General features: G+C 37.9%; 1 protein-coding gene across 1 annotated transcript in view; it reads right to left on the reverse strand.

Moving 5' to 3' along the window:
- Positions 1-18,881, reverse strand: part of slc49a4 (solute carrier family 49 member 4) — a gene marked incomplete at both ends in the record, with an annotated part of 46,287 nt that extends 27,406 nt beyond the window's left edge. The window contains 4 exons of the mRNA XM_079254463.1: positions 4,855-4,984; positions 5,708-5,979; positions 14,891-14,984; positions 18,587-18,881. Coding sequence (XP_079110589.1) covers positions 4,855-4,984; positions 5,708-5,979; positions 14,891-14,984; positions 18,587-18,881 — 791 coding nt within the window. The remainder of the gene's footprint in view (positions 1-4,854; positions 4,985-5,707; positions 5,980-14,890; positions 14,985-18,586) is intronic.
- Between the last annotated feature and the right edge of the window lie 933 nt (positions 18,882-19,814).

Genomic DNA, 19,814 nt, shown 5'->3' on the forward strand with positions numbered 1-19,814 from the left:
GATCCATCTTTTTTACTGAATGGAGTGACAGAAAGATAAGCACCTGTCTATCCACAGTGAGAAAATCTGCCAGATTAAAGATATCCGCCATATCAAAAACAGCAGAACACAGCAAAAACGGAAACGAATTGTCAAAAAGTTTTTGTCACTATAATCACTCAAAAAACGCCCACTGATGTTTGCAACTCTATGGTACAAAAGTTAAAACAGTGATAAATTCTGCCATTTAATCCTATGAAAAATAATCTTGCCCAGATGAAGCTGCTATTTTACAGTAATATTTACCTGATTATACCAGTCTGTCTCATTGTAATAGATTGAGATGTATCATCATATCATCACATTTAGTGAAACAAAATAAAAAGACTTTTACTTGATTGTTTGGTTACATTTTTGCTGCAGCTAAAGATCTAAAAATCGTGTCAATGAGCGGCTCTAGTGATCATACAACTACAAGAATTGCACTTTAATCAAAGCACTGATAAGCCAGTGATTCATATCCAGCCACACATGCAACAAGTTACAATTAAGAGATGTGAAGCTGATTTTTTTTTTTTTTTTTCTATGATGAATGTGTCAATTTTCCACATTTAGTTCATTAAATTTGGGAAAATAATAATGTAAAGTTGCAAAAAAAAAAAAAAAAAAATTCTTATCAATTCATTAATGGAAACAAACAGCAACATGCATTATCTCCCAGCAGTGATTATAGGCTGCAGATGTCATGATGCAGGACTTGATATAAAAACCTTTGCCATCTAAGTGCACAGTCTGTAGACTGTATAAAACAAGTAAAAACACATCTTTATTATAATTATCTGTGCACATCCTGTCTGCACACACATATGCACACACCCACAGAGTTGCTTTCCTCTTTAGAGTAGATATCACCCCCTCCAATCACATGGCACCCAAATACAATCACTTGGCACAACAACAGCCACTCTAATCACCGTAGCCCAGTGAGATGGCATACGGATGTAAAAATCAGAGCCACCTCCTCAACCCAAACACTGTGATTAGAAACAGAAGAAGACAAATAAGGCCAGGCAGCAGATTCTAACACTTCTTTTTTTTTTCTGCTCTTGTTTTTTTGTTTATGGGCAGAGCTGAAGTTTTGCATTTATCCTTCCTGGGTTTGTTATTATAGTGAACAATATGAACAAGGAGAGCCTTTATGTGGACCTGCATCGCTTGCATCGCACACAATCACAGCCAACAGAGAGAAATTCCCACACCACCAGGTCGGAGCTTCAAAAGCGCTGCTGCTGAAACATATTCCCACCATTTTTCCTTTGTTGACACTGGTTCACTTTAGACAATGCATCACTTTTATTTGTGGAAAGCTTTGAGTATATAGGAAAACAAACACAGCCTGCTTCTCTGCAGCAGATGGCCCATCTTGTCCTAAGCAGCGTGAGGCTACTTGGCCTTGGTGAGAGTATGGAGGGACAGTCATAAAAACCCCGTGATGGAGCACTTTCTCTGCTTTTCCCCCAGCACCTTTTTCATTAACCTTGCCACAACAGCAGGAAATCAATATCGAAGCACTTTTATTCTTACACATGACCTTATAGACAACCAAAAGTAAGCAAGCAGATGCTAGCTACCTTGTGAAAGAATAATCTCCCTCCCCCTTTGCATCTTCCCAGTGATGAAATATTTCCAAAGAAGTCTCAAAACTGGTAGCGTCATCAGCTAAGTGCCATTTGTCCTTGGCCAACCTGGCCAGAGAGCAATGCATCAAGATGACAGCTTTCAAAGCTAAAAGTGAGTATGACCAGAGAGGGAGAATCATCGATACTCCAGCTTCGAGCTGTGGAAATCTTTGCTCACAGTTTGATCAAAATACAGAGGTAATTTTGCAACACGTGTGCAGACATCCAGACTTTTAATTACACTACTGCTGCTGTAGCAGATGTGCACCGCCGGAAGCTCCCATCAAGCTGAACATGCGTAGCTAGTGCTCAGATCCTGGCAGGCTAAATGGATGAGCAGATACGTCAACGGATAGGTGTCAGGCGTGCTAACTGATTGCTTGGCTGGCACCTGCCTTCACTGCGAAAGCCGCACGTTATCATTCACTGCTCTCTTAAATCCGCCGTCTTGGTGTCAAGATAGACACTGACCTCATCCGAACACAACCAATCTGTTTTCTTCATCAAAGTTGGGAAACATTTTTCGAAAAGACAGAAGATTAGTCGGTAGTTTTCAACCTGGAGTGATTCCAGGCTTCATGTCAACTTTTATTTAAAAAAAAAAAAAAAAAAAGGCAACATGAGAAGTGGAAATGGATGTGGTCACCCTGAGAGGCACTGCACTGCATAAAACACCAAAAACATAATCGCTACTAAACTATTAAGCTCACAAATATTGAGGAAGTGTCTACCTAGATCCCACATAACCTTAAAGACCAATACCTACCAAGCAAAAGATCGCTCAACTCGGTGCAGTCAGGAAAGTGACAAAAATCTCCATTGTTGTATCACAAGACCTCAGAGGACATTTGGTCCTCATACTGAGATTAAAAAAAGTCTTCCTTTACTGTATAATACGAAAAACTAGAGTTTAATTAGTTTAGTGGACAGCTTAAAGGTTCTAAATCTATTTCGTGAAAAAAATAAAGTCAATCCTGAATAAAGATGGCTTGATGTGATGGAATGAGGAAACCAGATCTCACTGGTCAAGATCAAGAATGAGGAATACCAAGTTAAGGCAACATCATATTCCTATAAGTAGAATACAACTGTTTTCGACTTGCTTTGATGGCACGCTGACATTTCTTATGAGCATTCGTGAAGCTGTTGATGTTTTACAGCATCCCGAGGTTGAAAAAAAAAAATCAAACTTCGCAACTAATTCATCATGTTACAGCAACACTTTAAGACTCCACATCAGAGGCCAGCAACTGGATATCAACACACTGGCTGATTTATCAAAGGACACCCAAAAGGAGATTACTGAAGGAACACTGAGTGCCTGGACCTGGACTATTCTTCCAATTTTGGGGGGGGGGGGGGGGGGGGATTTTAATCCTATCTTCATGCTTAAGCACTCTCTTCCATGAGCGCCAGTGGCTTGAGGGATGAATGTCATCTCTTCTTCCTACTTAGACTGACTTTTACTGGCTGGAGACACCTCAGATGTGAGACAGGATGTATAACGGATGCTGAATAGACCCTTATAAGAGGGCACCAAAGTGTGAATATCTGCAAAAGTTCTGTACTGGGAGTGAAAAGAATCACTTTAAAGAGAGTAACTTCAGCCTTTTTTGATAATTTAATATTAACTTTTGGTTATTGTCTGATATTATCTTCAACAAATGATGCAGGGAATATTTAGCTCCACATTGTTGGGTCTACTTTCCCATTAGTTAATAGATCATTGTGAAGTTTGGAAGGACATGTGTACTAATGTGTGTATTGCGAGACTCAATTCCCATGTGCTTCTGCAAATATGGCTGATCTAAGCACTGAGACACAACCAGTCAAAGTCTTATCGAACTAAATCAAATCAATAAATTAAATGAAGCTCAGTGGATCTGCAGAGTGTGTAATTGCAAGAAATCCATTCTACACAACAGTCACAATCTTTAAAGTTAAATAACTTTCTCTTCCCTCTGTGTTTCCATTATTTGATCAAACATTTCTAAGAAGATACATTGCGACAAAGCGCTTTTCCTGCTTCATGTCCGGTGCCTGATAGGGCTTGAAGCTGCTGGACTGAGATACAACATGTTGCTCATACAGGTCACTGGAAAGCTGCCTATCAGAAGTGGAGCAGAAATACTCTTCGCTGGATGGCCTAGTTTAGTTGGCCAGTTCATATGCACGTCTGTCCAAAACCTCGCATTAGGTTTACATATCCACAGCCTCCATGTCATCTAGCTGAGGGGAAACCTTACAGGAGTTAAGCCGCTCTGTGCTTGTCAGAGGCCCCTAGGAAGCCTGGCACCACAGTGAAGCTACTTCTTTCTGCAGGGGGATCAAATGTAGCCAACGAAGCTGGACCAAATCCCTGGTTGATGTTGCCCAGCTTTTCTTTTTCCCTCTCCAGCCTTTATTCCCCGGCCACTAGCGCAGGCCTCATTCCTTTACAAGCCGGGCAAAAGACAGAGCTCTCTTCAGGCAATGCTGTAACCTCACAGCCCAGAGGATAAATATGGCCTCAATGGAAAGTGTGGCGGCGTAGTGATGGGGTGTTGCAGGATTATAATAAAGTGTAATTTAATTTTTGCTCCCCCTCCATGTAAAGGAAACAGAAAATCAGCAAATGCATTCCTCTAACATCCAGGGACGTGTCATAAAACACCATTTCTCTTTCTGTCACCACAAGCATCAGGGATATCTCCTGAGAATACACTTCTAACTGACCCTGAGAGTGTGGATGCAAGGGATGTTTTCAACAGCTACCAGTGCATTATAGCTAAGTAATTAATCTAGAGGGAAGGCAGAGGGCTTCTTTGATAACAACCCAAACAGATGGTGAGTGGCAGACCCCTTCATTAAGATTCCATGTCCCTCTCCAGCACAAGATTCTGCCACTTTAACTCTCCGAGACAAGAGGCGCCCGTTGCATAAGCAAATAAGAAACCAAACTCTGTGGACACAGAATCGAAGACAGAACTGAAGCTCGAGTAGAAGTTTGTTCCTGGCGTCTCTGATGGAGACGGAGGTCATAACATATCAAACTGAAGTTAAACGTGATTCCAAACACACACCTGTTATAGTCTATCTAAGTCAAAGACAGAACAAGTTAAGCATGCAGAGAAACATGAAGGTTTTAGAGGAATCTGATCTCCCATTAGTCATTATGATAGGAGTGTATATACTACATTTGTGTCTGCGGTTTTACCTAAGAAGCCTGCAGATGCTGCTTCTGTAACTGAGTCTCTGGCTTGCAGCAGCCACACTCGGAGGCATCGGTGGTCGTGATGGGAAGTAGAGAAGGACCGCTGTAAACAGCACCGCAACTGCGGCCAATTCTGTCCGAGCAGAGACACAGATAGAAAAGAAAGAAAGAAAAAAGACGTGTTATTTTCAAAGATACACAAAAATGGTCAGACCAGTATGACATTTTGAAAAGGTCAATGTGACATCTTAAAGTTCTGTGCAGACATCCTGGAGGTGGTTGTAATGGTCTGCAAGACTAGACTGGAGAATGAATGCACCTGACAAAATTGATGGAATCTGACATAGCACTTGCTGATAACACAATTTACTTCTTTTTAAGTAGCAACACTTTTTAAAGTTCAGCTACTTCTAAAAAGGCTCCATGGCATTCATACTGAAGTATGTCCCATCCAACGTACCATAAAAGGAGCTGATATAAAAAAGTAAAAATAAAAGAAAAATTGAATGAGCTTCATATTCTTTGAATGACCTTTGAAACTTTTTGATTTGCAAAATGTGACAACTTTGTCCTTCAAAAATTAATAATCCGACTGTAGATTAAACAAAGCCACTGCTTCAATCTATAACAGCATGCTTGTTTCTCTTTTCACCGTGTTTTTAATTTTCTGAATCAGTTAAGCATAACAGTCCCAGCAAGCCATTTTTCAGAAGCGCAGTTATGAGGATTAGGAAAAAAAAAATCCTGAATCCGCCTGCCTGATTGTATTTCTGCCTGTCGATGAGGCTGACATGATGTTGGAATGATGTGCTATCGATCCCCAATGCTTTCACAGGTTCTCGCTCCCTTTTGGTACCTGCATACATAACAAGCTGGATCCTGTCTCGGATGGAGTTTTCAGTAACCGCTGCTGCCATTGTGTTGCCTGCCTGGGAGTCATTTGGAGCTGGAACAACCAGAGGTCCCACTACAAAGGAAGTAGCGCCTCCCAGGTAGGAAAAGAGTGAGGCCACGGCCGTTGCTGTTGCTCTCTGATCAGGCGCAAACCAAGTGGTAGACAGGAAGGGACCGGCACTCATTATAGTAGGTCCAGCTAAACCATTTAGAAACTGGCCTCCATGTATCAACCTGTAAAAGAAAAGACAAGAAGTAGTAGTTTCAGATGCAAAGCAAAAACCAACCAAACAAAACAATATTCATGAATCACATGAAATCACTGTGCTTAGGGGTGGCAGCCTGGCCAAAGGCAAGAGGCAGGACCAGGTCTGGGGTTCTCCTGTCTCGCCTTTGTGTGGGCGGGGTCACATTGGCATGATCACTCTTCTCTGAGCACGTTCCACTCTGTATGTTCTGCATGTGACACAGTCACTGAGTCATCCTGCATGTTTATCCACTAACAGCACCTAGTTTCTCATTTATTTATATTTAAATTGATAGTTTTTGGTGCTCCTGAAAGTTGATAGTTTAGTCCTGAGTTGATAGTTTAGGGGGAATATGAATCTAAGGTTGGCTTGTTTGTGTATATGTGGCTTGTTTGTGTGTGTGTATGTATATATATATATATATATATATATATATATATATATATATATATATGGATAGGTCTGCTTTTTCTTTCTTTCTCTCTTTATCTCTCTCGTTTTCTCTTTCTCCATGACGTGTTTTCTCTTCCCTCTCGTTCCCTTTGTCTTTCTGTCTCTCTTCTATCCTCTCTGGTCTGGTCCAGCAGTAGAAACTCTGTATTACAAACAATTAAGCAAAATAAATAGAGAAATAAAATAAGAATCTGGAAAATTGAGGGGATTATTGTACCAATAAAGCTCCCCTTGGCAAAGTAAATTTGCTCAGCAGAACTGCATCCAGACCATCATTCTGCTTGCTTAAATGCTGGACAAGACACATAAAAAAGGGAGAAAAAAAATTAAATAAAAAATAAATCACATAAAGGTAATTCAAACCTTAGTTCACTTAGATAAATATGACAATTCAAGTTTCTAAGCCCAACTGCTTTAAGTTAGCACAATGAGTATCAATATGTTCAGTATGGCAATACCTAACATTCTCAAACATCCCAATGGGCAACGGCAGATTTACTAAAATGTGGTCTTGCATCGTGTTAAACCTAGACCCGACCAGCTGTGAGGTTTTGGTCACAAAATTCTTTGAAGGTTGAGGCAACTTATAAAACAAGTTAAACATAAAATGGTATTATATTCTACTAGAAAAACAGGTCTGAGTGGAAAAAAAAAAACGATATTTTAACCAAAATGTGCCTTTTGAGAAACCTTTTTTCCTTCCCACTGTCGCCAGTGTGCTTGCTCAGGATGGGAGATTGAGTTGGACTCAACTCAATCTGTTGGTTTCCTTATATAGGCTGTTATGAATTGGCCTTCATTATGTTTTCCCCTCTGTCTGTAAAGCGTCTTGAGATGGCATTGCCGTGATTTGACGCTATATAAATAAAGTTGAATTGAATTGAATTGAAACCATGGGAAAAAAAGCTTTTGCACTCAACATATTTATATTACATAGACACACACACACACACACACACACACACACACACACACATATAAGTGTAGAAAATCTCATAAGATTAAAGTAATCACCTCCCCCTGAGAAAGTCCAAGTTTCAGCCCAATTGTGCCGCTTTACAGCAAGCTGTGTGAGACAGATGTATTCTGAGATATTCCCTGATGCCACAGGAGCCCTGAAAACCCTCAACCCCTTCCAGACCTGTCTGACAGAGACAGCCAGCCGCTGGAGACAGCTCACGGCTGATTGATTGTCTGTAAGCTCAGTAAAGACACCATTCATTCAGAGCAGTCTGAGCCAGCTCAGCAGGGAGACCAGGAGGGAAGGAAAGTGGAAAGAGGAAGACAGAGAAAATGACAAGGAAGACGGGCAGAGATCTTGTGCTAATTCAAAGTATCCAGTTTTCATAAATATTCAGTAAATGTTCCATCAGATTAGAAATTTCACAGCCAAGATACCCATCTGATTGTCACTGAGAATGAACTAAAGAAGACTGGAAGGGCAATGTTCAATATTTACAGTATAATTAACAGAAATTTTATATTTTAAAAAGATCTTTTTAATACAAAAAGCATGTGGCTATTTTACGCCAGAGGTGGACTGAGATACTTGCTTGAAATGTAGAGACTGCAAAGGCACTTTATTTCATTTTGTCGACATATTTTATCATTTTGGGGTAAAATCATGAACATTCTTACTCAAATTATTGGTAAGGAAGTTCCTGTAAACCCAAAGATGAGTCTGTTAAACATTTTTTCCAAAGGATTTCAGTTTTAAAAAAATGTTCAATTTTTATTAAACATTTATTTTCTGGAAGCAAAACGCTGTATTGCAACATCAAAGAAATCAGATGCCCCTTGCGCTGTTTCACAATGGCTAAAAGGAATAATTTTGTCACTCGCTTTGGAAAAGATAAGCCATACAACTAAGAACAGACTGAACCGGTTTAATAAAATATGGACTCTCGTTTATAACTTTTTGGAGAAAAAGAATATTTTTGTTGGCGGTTGGTTGGATGATATAAATTAATTGAATTATTTATTATAATTTTTGTTTTAAACTTTTTTTTTTCTTTTATTTGTACATTTAATGTGCCTTTTTTATATTGCGTTTTAATTTTCTTTGTCAACGTTGTCTATATAAGAAAATCTTAATAAAAACGTGGGGGGGGGGGGAGTGGACTGACTAAACCATGAAATAGTCACTTTTGCTTTAAGACAAGACCGTCACTATTTTTAACAACTAAAATTTTAATTATTATTGTTTAAAACACTGTTTCAGACTAATTACCATGTTTCTGATGTCCAACACTCATGGATTAACATTTACAGAAGAGACAGTGACAATGCTGACAAAAATCAACAATTACAGACAAACAAAAACTGCCTGAAATGAATTCTACTCCAAATCCTACTTGACACAAGCCTTTCATATGCTTTTGACATATATCTTGACATTTACTATCGTTAAGAGAAAAAAAAAAAGAGAAACAACTCAGGCATGTTTTTCTGAGTGCTTTCACCGCACAGACCTCAAACACTGTCTGGCTTTGCTGTGCACCGCCTCTGGGCTTCACGGACGAATGTGTCACATCACAACACAAAGAGCTGTGGTCAGTGACAGACTGATTGGAGAAGAACTTGTTCACCCCATATCTTCTTCCCACATCTCTGACCTGCTGACATCCCAGCCTACACACCAGCACCTTCTGAAACACTTTGCAGGCCTTACTTTTCATTCAGCCCACTCCTTCCTTCTTTCCAAGTTTCTTTGTAACTTCACTCTCAACTTTACTCCAAGAGTTTTCATCACTTGATACTTGTTTGTAACACAGGATGACCCTTTTATCTGTCTCTCCAAATGCAGAAGTCTAACATTACCAGGCCCTCTGATCAGGTCATCTGTATTGGTGCAGGTATGACTGACTCCTGTGCATGCAGTTCCTATCAGTCCTTTATTAAAATGAATAAACTCAGCAGGAAGGCTGTGACCAGTACTTAGACATTGCTTTATTCCTCACCATTTTCTTTGCTATGTAATTGTGCATGACAGGAGATAAGCTGTTTTTCATTTGAACATGTAGGTCATCACAATCATTTGTCATTATTTTGTTGTGTGACTATCTTAAAAACAATGTGCCAATTTACCAAGAGGCAGAGGCCTTATGCATTATCCAGTCTTAATACCTAAACTATATTAGTCACATCATTTGGAAAAGGGCTGGCATGTCACTTTATTTAATTCTGATGAAGTGCTTGAATGGTGTGTAAATGGCAAAAGGGTGCAACATTAAATCTTTATTTTGAACCAGACATTTGGCCATTTGTATCCGTGTCCCTCAACTGCTCCAGCAGTTGCAATCTGAGAGTTTTATCTAAACTACAGACTACTTTTGTATGTCTCCAAGAATGAGAAGTTGCATTCCTTGCAAATTCGCTGACCAAGAAATGGGGGACCTTAAATAACATGAAAGCACAAATCACATTCAGTCTAATTTAATCCAGTAATTGTATACAATAACAATATTGGCTCCATTGTACTTATTTTTCTTGTTAATATTCTAAAGATGTGTCCACAGCTTTACATTTGCTATCTATAAAAACATGTATTTTTGATCCATACTATTAATGAAGTTGTTGATACACACTTGATCTGTTTACTTGCAGCAGAAAGACTTTGATTACAGTCCACACACAGTTTGTGTGTTAAATCCAAGCATAACTATCGGAAACATCCCCATACCAGTCAGGTTTGGAGTGCTTTATAAAGGCTAAGACAGAAACCAGACCAATCTAATTTTATTATCAGAAATCATCTCATTGTTCATTTAAAACTATGATCTAGCTTTTATTAAAAAGGGACTCAACTGTCCAGGGTATGCTCTTTACTCTCATAGTTATGGGTAGTCTTGCCATCCATTACTTTATGTAGCAATGGGGACGTCACCTGATGCACTGAGAAGTACCTTGCTCCATTTCTCTAACGTATTAATGTATAAATATATGACAATATCATCGTCTCTAACTTATTTCTCCTTTTTTCCCACAGGTCTTCCTGAATAAGTGCAGTTGTACATGTTGATCTGTCTTTCCTGTCCTCTCCACCCCAACCAGTTGAGGCAAATGACTGCTGGAGGTTTTCTTCCTGTTAAAGGGGAGTTTTTTCCTTCCCACTGTCGCCTCGTGCATGCTCAGGATTGGATCAAAGTCATGATTCAATGCAATCAGTTAGTTTCTATTATAGGCTTTGTATCAATTTGCTTGAAATGATGTGTATGTAAAGTGCCCTGTGACAACATTGTTGTGAAGTGGCGCTATACAAATAAAGCTGAACTGAATTAAACACTAATAATCCAAGTAAGAGAAGTACTCAGACAAAAACTTAAACCTTAAGCATTGTTTTCTTTGACTTTCTTTCAGTACACATTTTGTTTTCTACAACACAGCTCCACTGCAGTAGCAAAAATAATTATGACTTTGTGCAAAATTGCGACAATAAAGCATCAAAAGAATTCATTTCAAGCTGAAATGGATTCATGTGAATAAATATAACTCGTTATTTGCACAAGAGGACAACTTTCACTGTTGATGGTTTTGAAACTTTGTTTTCTACTGCTGGTCGGTACTCTGCTCTACCGTCAATTAGATCACAGAAAAAATAAGACCAAAAAAAACTGTGTTTAATTTGACAGGTGATGCAGATGGATGGTCACCAACACAAAGATGAGAGGTCACATGAGGAAGCTGCAATGTGTCTGGCGAAGGAAAGAAAGACGTTTTTTTTTTCCAAAAAAGTTATTATCATCACATTTGATGAAACTTGTCAGGCCAAATCTGATTGAGAATGAGAAATGAAGGCTTGCTTTGTGCCAAATTTAGCCGCCTGTCTCTGTTCTACTATGGCTTACAGGTTCAGCTCTGTCATGATAAAAAAAAAGGCATAAAAAGGTCTAGTTGGGAAATGGTAAGACAGCAACACAACAGCCCGCCACAGGTTCCACTTACTTGTCAAACAGCTGTTCTGTAAGTCAATAAATCAGACAAACTGGGAAGGTGAAAGAACGCAACGGGAAGGGTAAAAAGCTGACCTCACTGATTCAATAGAAGAACAAAATCCCAGCAAGGTCTAATCTGCAGACACAGATGAAACCAATGTCCCTTGCTTGCAAAAAACGCATTCAGCTCACTTCCTTCTCAAAGTTCATTTCAAGCTACTGAACACAGAAGAGAGGAAGTTTCATTGGTCTGTGCTCACATGTCTACAGCTCCCTTTGATTTAAAAAAAAAAAAAAAAAAAAGATCTTAGAAACTCAAAACAAAGAGGCAGTTTGTTTCCTCAAGTGGCTGTCGTGAAAAGAAGTAATTGCCTTTTTAACATGAAAAGGTGTGTGAAACAAACAGGTCTGCAGGGGGGATTTTGAGGATATGTCACTGTTTTTAAAACCTGGATAACCGACGCAGCTTGTCTGCTGATCAGAGCAGCAGGAAATTTCCAGTGCCCCTGCAATCCCCTTGATCTCCACACATGGTTATGATCTGGAATCAGTTCAACTGTTTTTATATTTACCTTTCCTTTGTTCCAGGTTATCTAAATCAGTTCAGGACATTACAAAAAGGATTTTCATGAGAGGCAGCACAGTCTACAGTGGCATGTAATTAAACAATGCTCTGACAATCAAAGCAAAGAGTGACACCTGCTGATGATTAGTGGAACTGTTTAAGACTTGTCTCTTATTTCTGATAATCGAGCATGTCATCCGTTAAAACATGGCTTAAAGAGCTGTGACCTATTACATTTGGTATTCAGATTAAAGTGAACTGTGTCACACTAACATTTGCTGTGTGATTAATGTCATCTTTGCTTTCACCATGCTTTCTTGTTTTCCCCTTTGAACAGTGAATCTAAAGAGCTGAAGGTCATGGTGGCTGCAGGGTAACTGCAAAGAGAAACAGCAGGCAGCTCTAACTATTCTGCTTTTTAGCTTTGGCTCATATGACATTGAGAGTTGATGGAAGCTGCTGTACGGTAAAAAAAAAAAAAAGGAAAAAAAGAAACATAAAAACCAGCTGATAATCCTTTGTTGAGCATTAAGGAAAAGGAAGAGGTGTCTTTTGCCAACATCCTGTTTCAATTGCAATTCTTAGTTATAGTAAAAGCTGTTGGGTTGTTGGTTGCAGTGAGTGTTTGTGACTATTTTTAAAGTAGCATCTGTGCAAATGCCAGAAAGCATTTTTTTCGTTTTTGTTTTTTTTTTCCCCCCCAGTGGTTTGAGTGAGCTCAAGCAATCTTAAAAAAACTGCATTTGCATTCATTAGCAAAAGAAAATTGGCTAAACTTATAAATATCAGTGTCAGTACTAACTTGAGTTTGACACTGACATTGGTGGAGGTGGATTTGGTCGTTACAGCATTTATAACTTTAAATCTACATTGAGAGGCATGAAAGACATTAATGATCTCAGTTAAAAAGAAAAAAAAAAGTTATGGAATAAACACTGTAGATTCTAATATAGATAATTTAAATCAATCCTCTTTTGAGAGGATTTTGATTATAAATAACTGATAAAAATCAAAGTAATTAATATCTCTAGACTACAAAATGAAGGATGTCAAAATGTATGCAAATTATAACATGCAGGTCCCACCAAGTAAAAATACAGGACTGAAGATTAAAGTTTTTTTCACAGCTTCATTATCAGCTACAACAAAGCTGTGATGAAGGTCTTGTTTTTTGGGGGTTTTTTTTTACAGACATGCCTGATAAGATGCCCTTTGGCTTCAAACATATTTATCATAATTGATCTAAATCATCCAATTGTACCTGCCTATGTGGTCCAAGTTAAAAGGAAAATTCCACTGAAAATACATTAGGACTAAGATCTTGCATAACAGAAGAATCTATAGAGGGTCAGCAGGCTGAGATAATAAGTCTCTAACCAACCAAGTTAGCGTAAACTTGTGTAAGTAGACTCATATGAAAGGTCATCCCTTCGGATTTAAGATGGTAAAAAGACACATTAGTATGGAGTGTGGCAAAAAACAAATGAACAAACAAAAAACACTTCAGGGACAACAAATCCAGGTTTGATGTCTCTCTTTATAATACAAGTTCTTTTATTCAAGGTAAGCATTCCAATGAGGGAACTCTGAATAATTTCTTCCTAACATTCATCAAGAGAAGCTTTAAATTGTCCTTACATTTGGCATATTCCTCTATAAAACATTCACTCAACTAATAGCTTTTTTATTGCTGCCTCATAACACAAGGAAAAAAAGTGATGAGACACAAAATTGATTTATCTGCTCCGAGGAAGCCAAAATTGTTTGAAAAAAGCTCAACTTCAAGGACTAAAAGTGATATGAAACTCATTCCCACTGGAATACAATTCTCTCCATGCACTGATTTGAGTCCAATAGGAATCATTAAACAGATTACCTATTCAGTGGAATTACATTTTTATAAAAGGCACATGATAATTGAAATGACCTTTTCTGAGCTCTTGCACTCTCTGAAAGAGAAAGGCTAGGCCCATTAGTCAAACTGAAAATGAAATGAGGGGTTTCTTTCCTAAATATTTTCCAGCGATGCTTGTCAATGTGCTGTCTGAAAGGGGAAGGAGCTGAAAGGAAGAACTCAAAAGTTGTAAAGAAATCTCAAAACATTGAGCTGTCTTTCAGAACTGTTCGTATTGTTCCTCGAAGCCGCTGTATCGCTCTGCGATGATGAAAAAGAATCAGGACTGGCGGGAATAAGAATGACTGGAAACTTTGCCATAACATTGCATTTCCAATACATTTGCTCTCTTAGGAGACACTTTTTCAAAGTGACACACAACTTGCAGGCCTTAATGAATGAAGAAATCTGTGTCTGGGTACATTTAAATCCAGCACAAGTGGAGCAGGTTGTACAATGCACAAAAGTGCACGTGAACATTAGGGAAGTTAAGATGTTGAAGGCGACTGGAGGGGAGGGGTTTTCTCAAGAGACAATTTCTCAAGAAATACTTTAAGTCAAAGAGGGATGCCAAAGTTTTCATAGCATTTGATTCATTTCACCATTGAAGAACCATGATAGGGAACTGGACTATCAGACAACATTGCTGAAAGAAATGAAGAGGATGAAAGGGAACATGATCCTATACAACTAAGTTTAGGAACAGATCTTACATGGTCACTCTTTATATAAGTAGTGATGGCTTAGAACTGATTCAGATTTACATGGCTGGTCTCAAAATGTTAAGGAAAAAAAAGTTGCTTCCTACAAACATAAAATAGTCTTTTGTGTAACTCTGGTATTAAAATTAATGTTTATTAATGCACAATGTCACTGTGAAATAATCCAATTAAACAAAAACTTTTAATAAATCTAATTAAGAAAAACATGGATGGCTTCTGCCTGCACTGCAGCTCATGAACGACTGTTTCCGTTTCGGTCTCCTTCCAAACTTCATTGTCATAATTGACTCCTGAACTGTCTGTGATTGTAATGTTTACAGGCATCTTACCATTTTCTGAGATTTGAGTTTGTCAGTGGGATGCTTCGTAAGGTCGCTCCAAGCAGCATGAAGAAGGCAGAGAGGAGAAGGGATGCCCGTAAACCTGAAAGACAGAAGACACAATCATAGAGAAAGTAAAAAAAAATAAAAATAAAAAAAAATGGCCAGTTAAAGATGATAAAAATGAAATTGATTAGGACAACTATTCTGTATGTTAAGTGTTTATTCCAAATTAATCTGTATTTAAAAGTATTAAATTAAAAAAATAACAAAACAAAAAGAAAAACAGAATTCAAACAACTCTAAAATTCATCCTACAACATTAAGATAATAATTTTAGTACTGTACAGAGCTAAACATGGAAGGGTTACGGTTTTATACTCTTCACATGTACAACAAACTTCCAGAAAAATGCAGGTTTGCTGAAATTCCCAGTTGTTTTAAACAAAGGTTAAGCTGTTTCTTGCTGCCACTGGCTTTTATTAAATAATTATTACAAAATTCCTCACACTGTCACTTTTAGTTCCTGTATTTTATCTCTTTCAGTCTTTACCCAGTTCCTTTTTGTTTTTATTGTACTTTTTAATGCTTCTAATGTTTTATGTAAAAGACTTTTTATGGTCTTGCACGTGAAATGTGTTACACAAATAAATCAACCTTGGCTTAGACGGAGATTTAAAGGAGTAGATGAAATAAACAAAAATGCCATGCAGTTGCACTGACACTTAAAACAAACAGCTACAAAATAATCTAGCAGTCTTTATGGGAAATCTGGTGTGCTGAACTGCTTTAGTTTTCCTATATTGCACACATATAAGATAAAAGCCAGAAATATGTGGTCTGCATAACTAATGATGTAAGCAAACCAATCGTTTAATATTTCAGAAAGTTCCTTGTTTTATATTTCCTGCGTGACAGCAATAATAGAAAGACTACAACCTTCTCTATAAATCTGATATTCTATCATCTCTGTCGGTCACATGAAATCTATTTTAGGAAATTCCCTCTTTGTAACTCAGTTCCCCTCTTTCCACACACGTTATCATTTAAGCTTTGATTAGAAACATTTCATTATCATTGCTGCGCAGACAAATATATTGGCATAAGTTAAAAAGGGTTCAAACATATTTAAAGCAGCATCTGATCTAACAAGTAAAACATTTTGTCATCAATTCTGTAAAATTTTCTAAATGTCGCCGTGTTGGGCTGCATCAGGTCCTGACACGTACCACAGATATTGACAAGAGCTTATCACTGAAATGTTCTGTGGTTATCAGCTATCTTCAAAGACCCCTCACCTGTGCTTTACTTAAGAAATAATGTTGCTTTTTCTTGGGAACCTTGTTCCAAGTCATTTGGACATCACGCCATGAAAACAGCCTTTTTATTATCCCACCACTGATTTGATTTGAACTTACTGATAAAATATTCCAAATGAAACATTGCTTTATTTCTGTTAAACTGTCAAAAAGAAAAAACAATGTTTTTTGCTTCTGTCTCTTTGTAAAGAAAAAGATTTTGATAAAACATAACAAAGAATTTAAACATATCACTTTAAATTGTGAGAAAAATTAACAAAATTATAAAGATATCTGAAATTTTATGTATAATGACAATATACTTAAATGTCTCAGTAACTAGAATGAGATCATTTCTTGAGGCTCTGAATTTTTTTAAATGCCAAAAGCAGCAGAACTAAAAGGTCTTATCAGAAGGGGTAAATAAGTACTCCTACTTCTCTTCTTTCAGCAGTGTTTAGGTACTATTGTTGATTAATACCATCAAAAGTCTGCCACTTATGTGAATGTAAAAATTTTGCTACTCTGCATTCCGGCTTGTACCTAAAATGATGAAACAGTAAACAAGTAAAGAGACCATTTAGATCAGTTTCCGCAAAATTTAACAGCTTCAAGTAAATTTTGTTAACTTTTATTAAGCATTTCACTGTTGATTTTTCCCCTTATTATTAATATAAAAGTAAAAACAAAACAAAGAAATTGTAGAACCTTTAAGCAGTCAGATTAGAAAACTATGTAGAATATGTATTTTTCAAAGAAATACAACACAAGGCTGCAGGCAGCCATAATTATTAAGCACATAAATAACACATAAGATAGGTAACCTATATCTTAGAGAATCACCATTAAGGCCAACTGTTGCAAGCTTGCAGAACAGGTTTTGCAAGCTTTAAAACCTTATAGCTAAACGAATGGATCAGCTCTGTTACATTCTGCACCATCAGGAGATGCAGTTTATGTATGTAATTCACATGTATACACATGTACGTTATGCAACATTACTACCTCTTGATGGCATACATATAACATAGTCTGAAGACCTAGTTCTGGCAGGCAGTAATTGTATTGTTGATCATTAGCAGTTTCTGCCTTTAGGGAAAGGGAACCTTTCAGCAGAGCACAAAGCATTTCCATAGTGACAAGCTGGAACAGAGCCACTGTTTATATATGTCAACAAGTATAATACTACATGCACATATGCAGGAAGACAGATGTATTTCGAGCCTGTTTCACTCTCTGTAATTGAGCTTTTCTGAAAACAAAGTAACATGGTATAATCCAATTTATGAAAGCTGCCCTAATTTTAAGCATGACTTAGATGAAGACTTGCTGGTAAAGTAGGAATGAGCTTTAGAATTCATTTAAAAAAAAAAAAAAAAAAGGGAGTCTCTAGTTGTTTAATTTAGTCCTATAAAGTCCTGCCAGAACTTTTAACTACTTACTTTGAGAAGCAAACACACAGAGGCAGATTTGATGAAATTACGCAAACAGAAACACTCTTAAGTCCCTAATTGCGGATGAATCAGGATCACAAGATGATCACATCATTCCTTGGCAAGTTTATCCTGGTTACAGTCCTGTTTGATATGATGTTGCTGTGTTGTTACTGTCATCTGACAATCCAGTGTGGCCAGGTATTATGCATGTGATGCCTTGTCAGGTGATGCAGAAGAACTGGTTTGGTAGTATGGACTCTGGCTAAGAAGCTCAAATTGACAGGTTTTCCTCTGACTTCCCAACTATCAGCCAAAAAAATCTTTTTTTAAAATTATTATTATTTTTCTACTTTAAAAGTTATGCAAAACTTGTTTATCCAACATCAATACTGTTTAGCTCTCACATGCCTCCAACTCACCAGCTGCAACTTAGGACACAGATAAACCTACTTCTGCAATTTGCTATTGATTCACAGAGTAAAACAGGCTAATCATATTATCATTTCAATAAATTAGTAAGCAAAAATACTTTATGTATATTGTAAAATCTTTTGGAACATTTTATATTTCATTATGTCATAATTAAGTATCTGTGGAGTTTGGAAAATTCTGACTGGCAATAGTGCATTCCTACCAGCTTAAAAAAAATTTGCAACCAGATAGCCAGGGGCATTTCAGTGCAACAACAAAAAAAAAAAAAAACAGCATTTAAATATAATCTTCAATAGTAAAATGACCTCAATTCTTAATATGAAAATATATATAAAAACTTAACCAGCTAATCTTACGGTCTACTGTCTGTATAAGGCTGTGACGTGTGTGTGATTCCCATTGTATCTATAAACTTTTCAGTACACCAACAATCAATCAATAAATGTGTTACATTGCTGTAGAGGAGTGAAAAGTAACCAATAAAGGTCGAACAACATATGTGGAGTCAGGACACAATGTACCAAACAATAACAGCTCACCTTTTTTGTCCATTAACCACATGAACAGCAACCAGGGGATGAATCCCACAGGGCCCCACAGCACCAACACCGCGATATCAGACTTGGTGAATCCGTAAGCATGAGCGGCCGAGTTCTGTATGGGACCCCAGAAGTTCCATATCATCCCCTGCATCAATGCAAGCAAAGAAAACAGCGCCAGAACCAGCCATCTTCTCCCGTACACTCGGCTGTTTACTGGCTGGCTATTCGTCCCCGGGATAGAAGGAGCGAGAAGTGGCTCCCTTTCGGCCTCGGTGCTCCAACCAGCACCCATAACAGCAGTCCGTTTGGTTCGTTCAGGCCAGATGTCGGGTTAAACAACTGTACGAAATCAGGAATTTAACGTGAAGCTAGTGTTTTTTGTCGATTAGACAAATAACAACAGCCGACAGCCGTCTTTGTTAAATTATCCCACTGCGCATGTCCACACGGAAATGGGCGCATTCTGAAACTGTTGTGCTAAGGCCGCCATTTTGGTGCGAGTAGTTCGTTGAGTTGAGTGAAGTTGTTTCCGCGACCGTGGAGCCAAAATGGAGCAGATTCACGGGGGTGTCACAAATATAAACTGAAACTTACAGGGTCATGTGAGTTTTGTTTACATCCGCCAGAACGTCATCTACACGTGTAGCAAGAGGTAAGTTCTGTTTCTCAGACCTCTGCATTTCCACGAAGCTATGGTTAGCTTAGGGTTAGCTTTCCTGGAAAATCGTTTAACCGTAAAATGGAAGTACATTGCTAATAAATAGAAGCTAATTAACACCAATAGTTCCTTTTCTTTTACAAACACTAGGTTCGGATGGTGGTATTGTAGTTTAAAGGGGATTTACTGTGGACATGATTGAGCTATTTGTTTAGTTCCTATAACACTAAAAAGTTGTCTTGTCTCGTTGAGTTGAACACACCCAAGAACCCACTGTTGATCACAGCTTCAAGCATGCGACATTGAGGCTTCTGTTTGTACAGTGAGATGGTGGTTTAAAAAGAATCATTTTACGGCTTTGTGGGGGACTTGCACCACTAAAGATCAAGTCCATGTGAAATCACAATATTAAGAGTTATTTATTTATACAATCTTTAATTTATTTATCGACCACGATAGACTAGGCCCTGATGTTAAACCACAATCTTTAGGCTGGTCAAATCCTGACTAAATTAGCCCTCATTTAGCCTACTTGAATATTTAAACTTAATCAGACTATCAAACTGA

The sequence above is a fragment of the Telmatherina bonti genome (genome assembly GCF_933228915.1).
Source record: "Telmatherina bonti genome assembly, chromosome: 15".
NCBI classification, from domain to species: Eukaryota; Metazoa; Chordata; class Actinopteri; order Atheriniformes; family Telmatherinidae; genus Telmatherina; species Telmatherina bonti.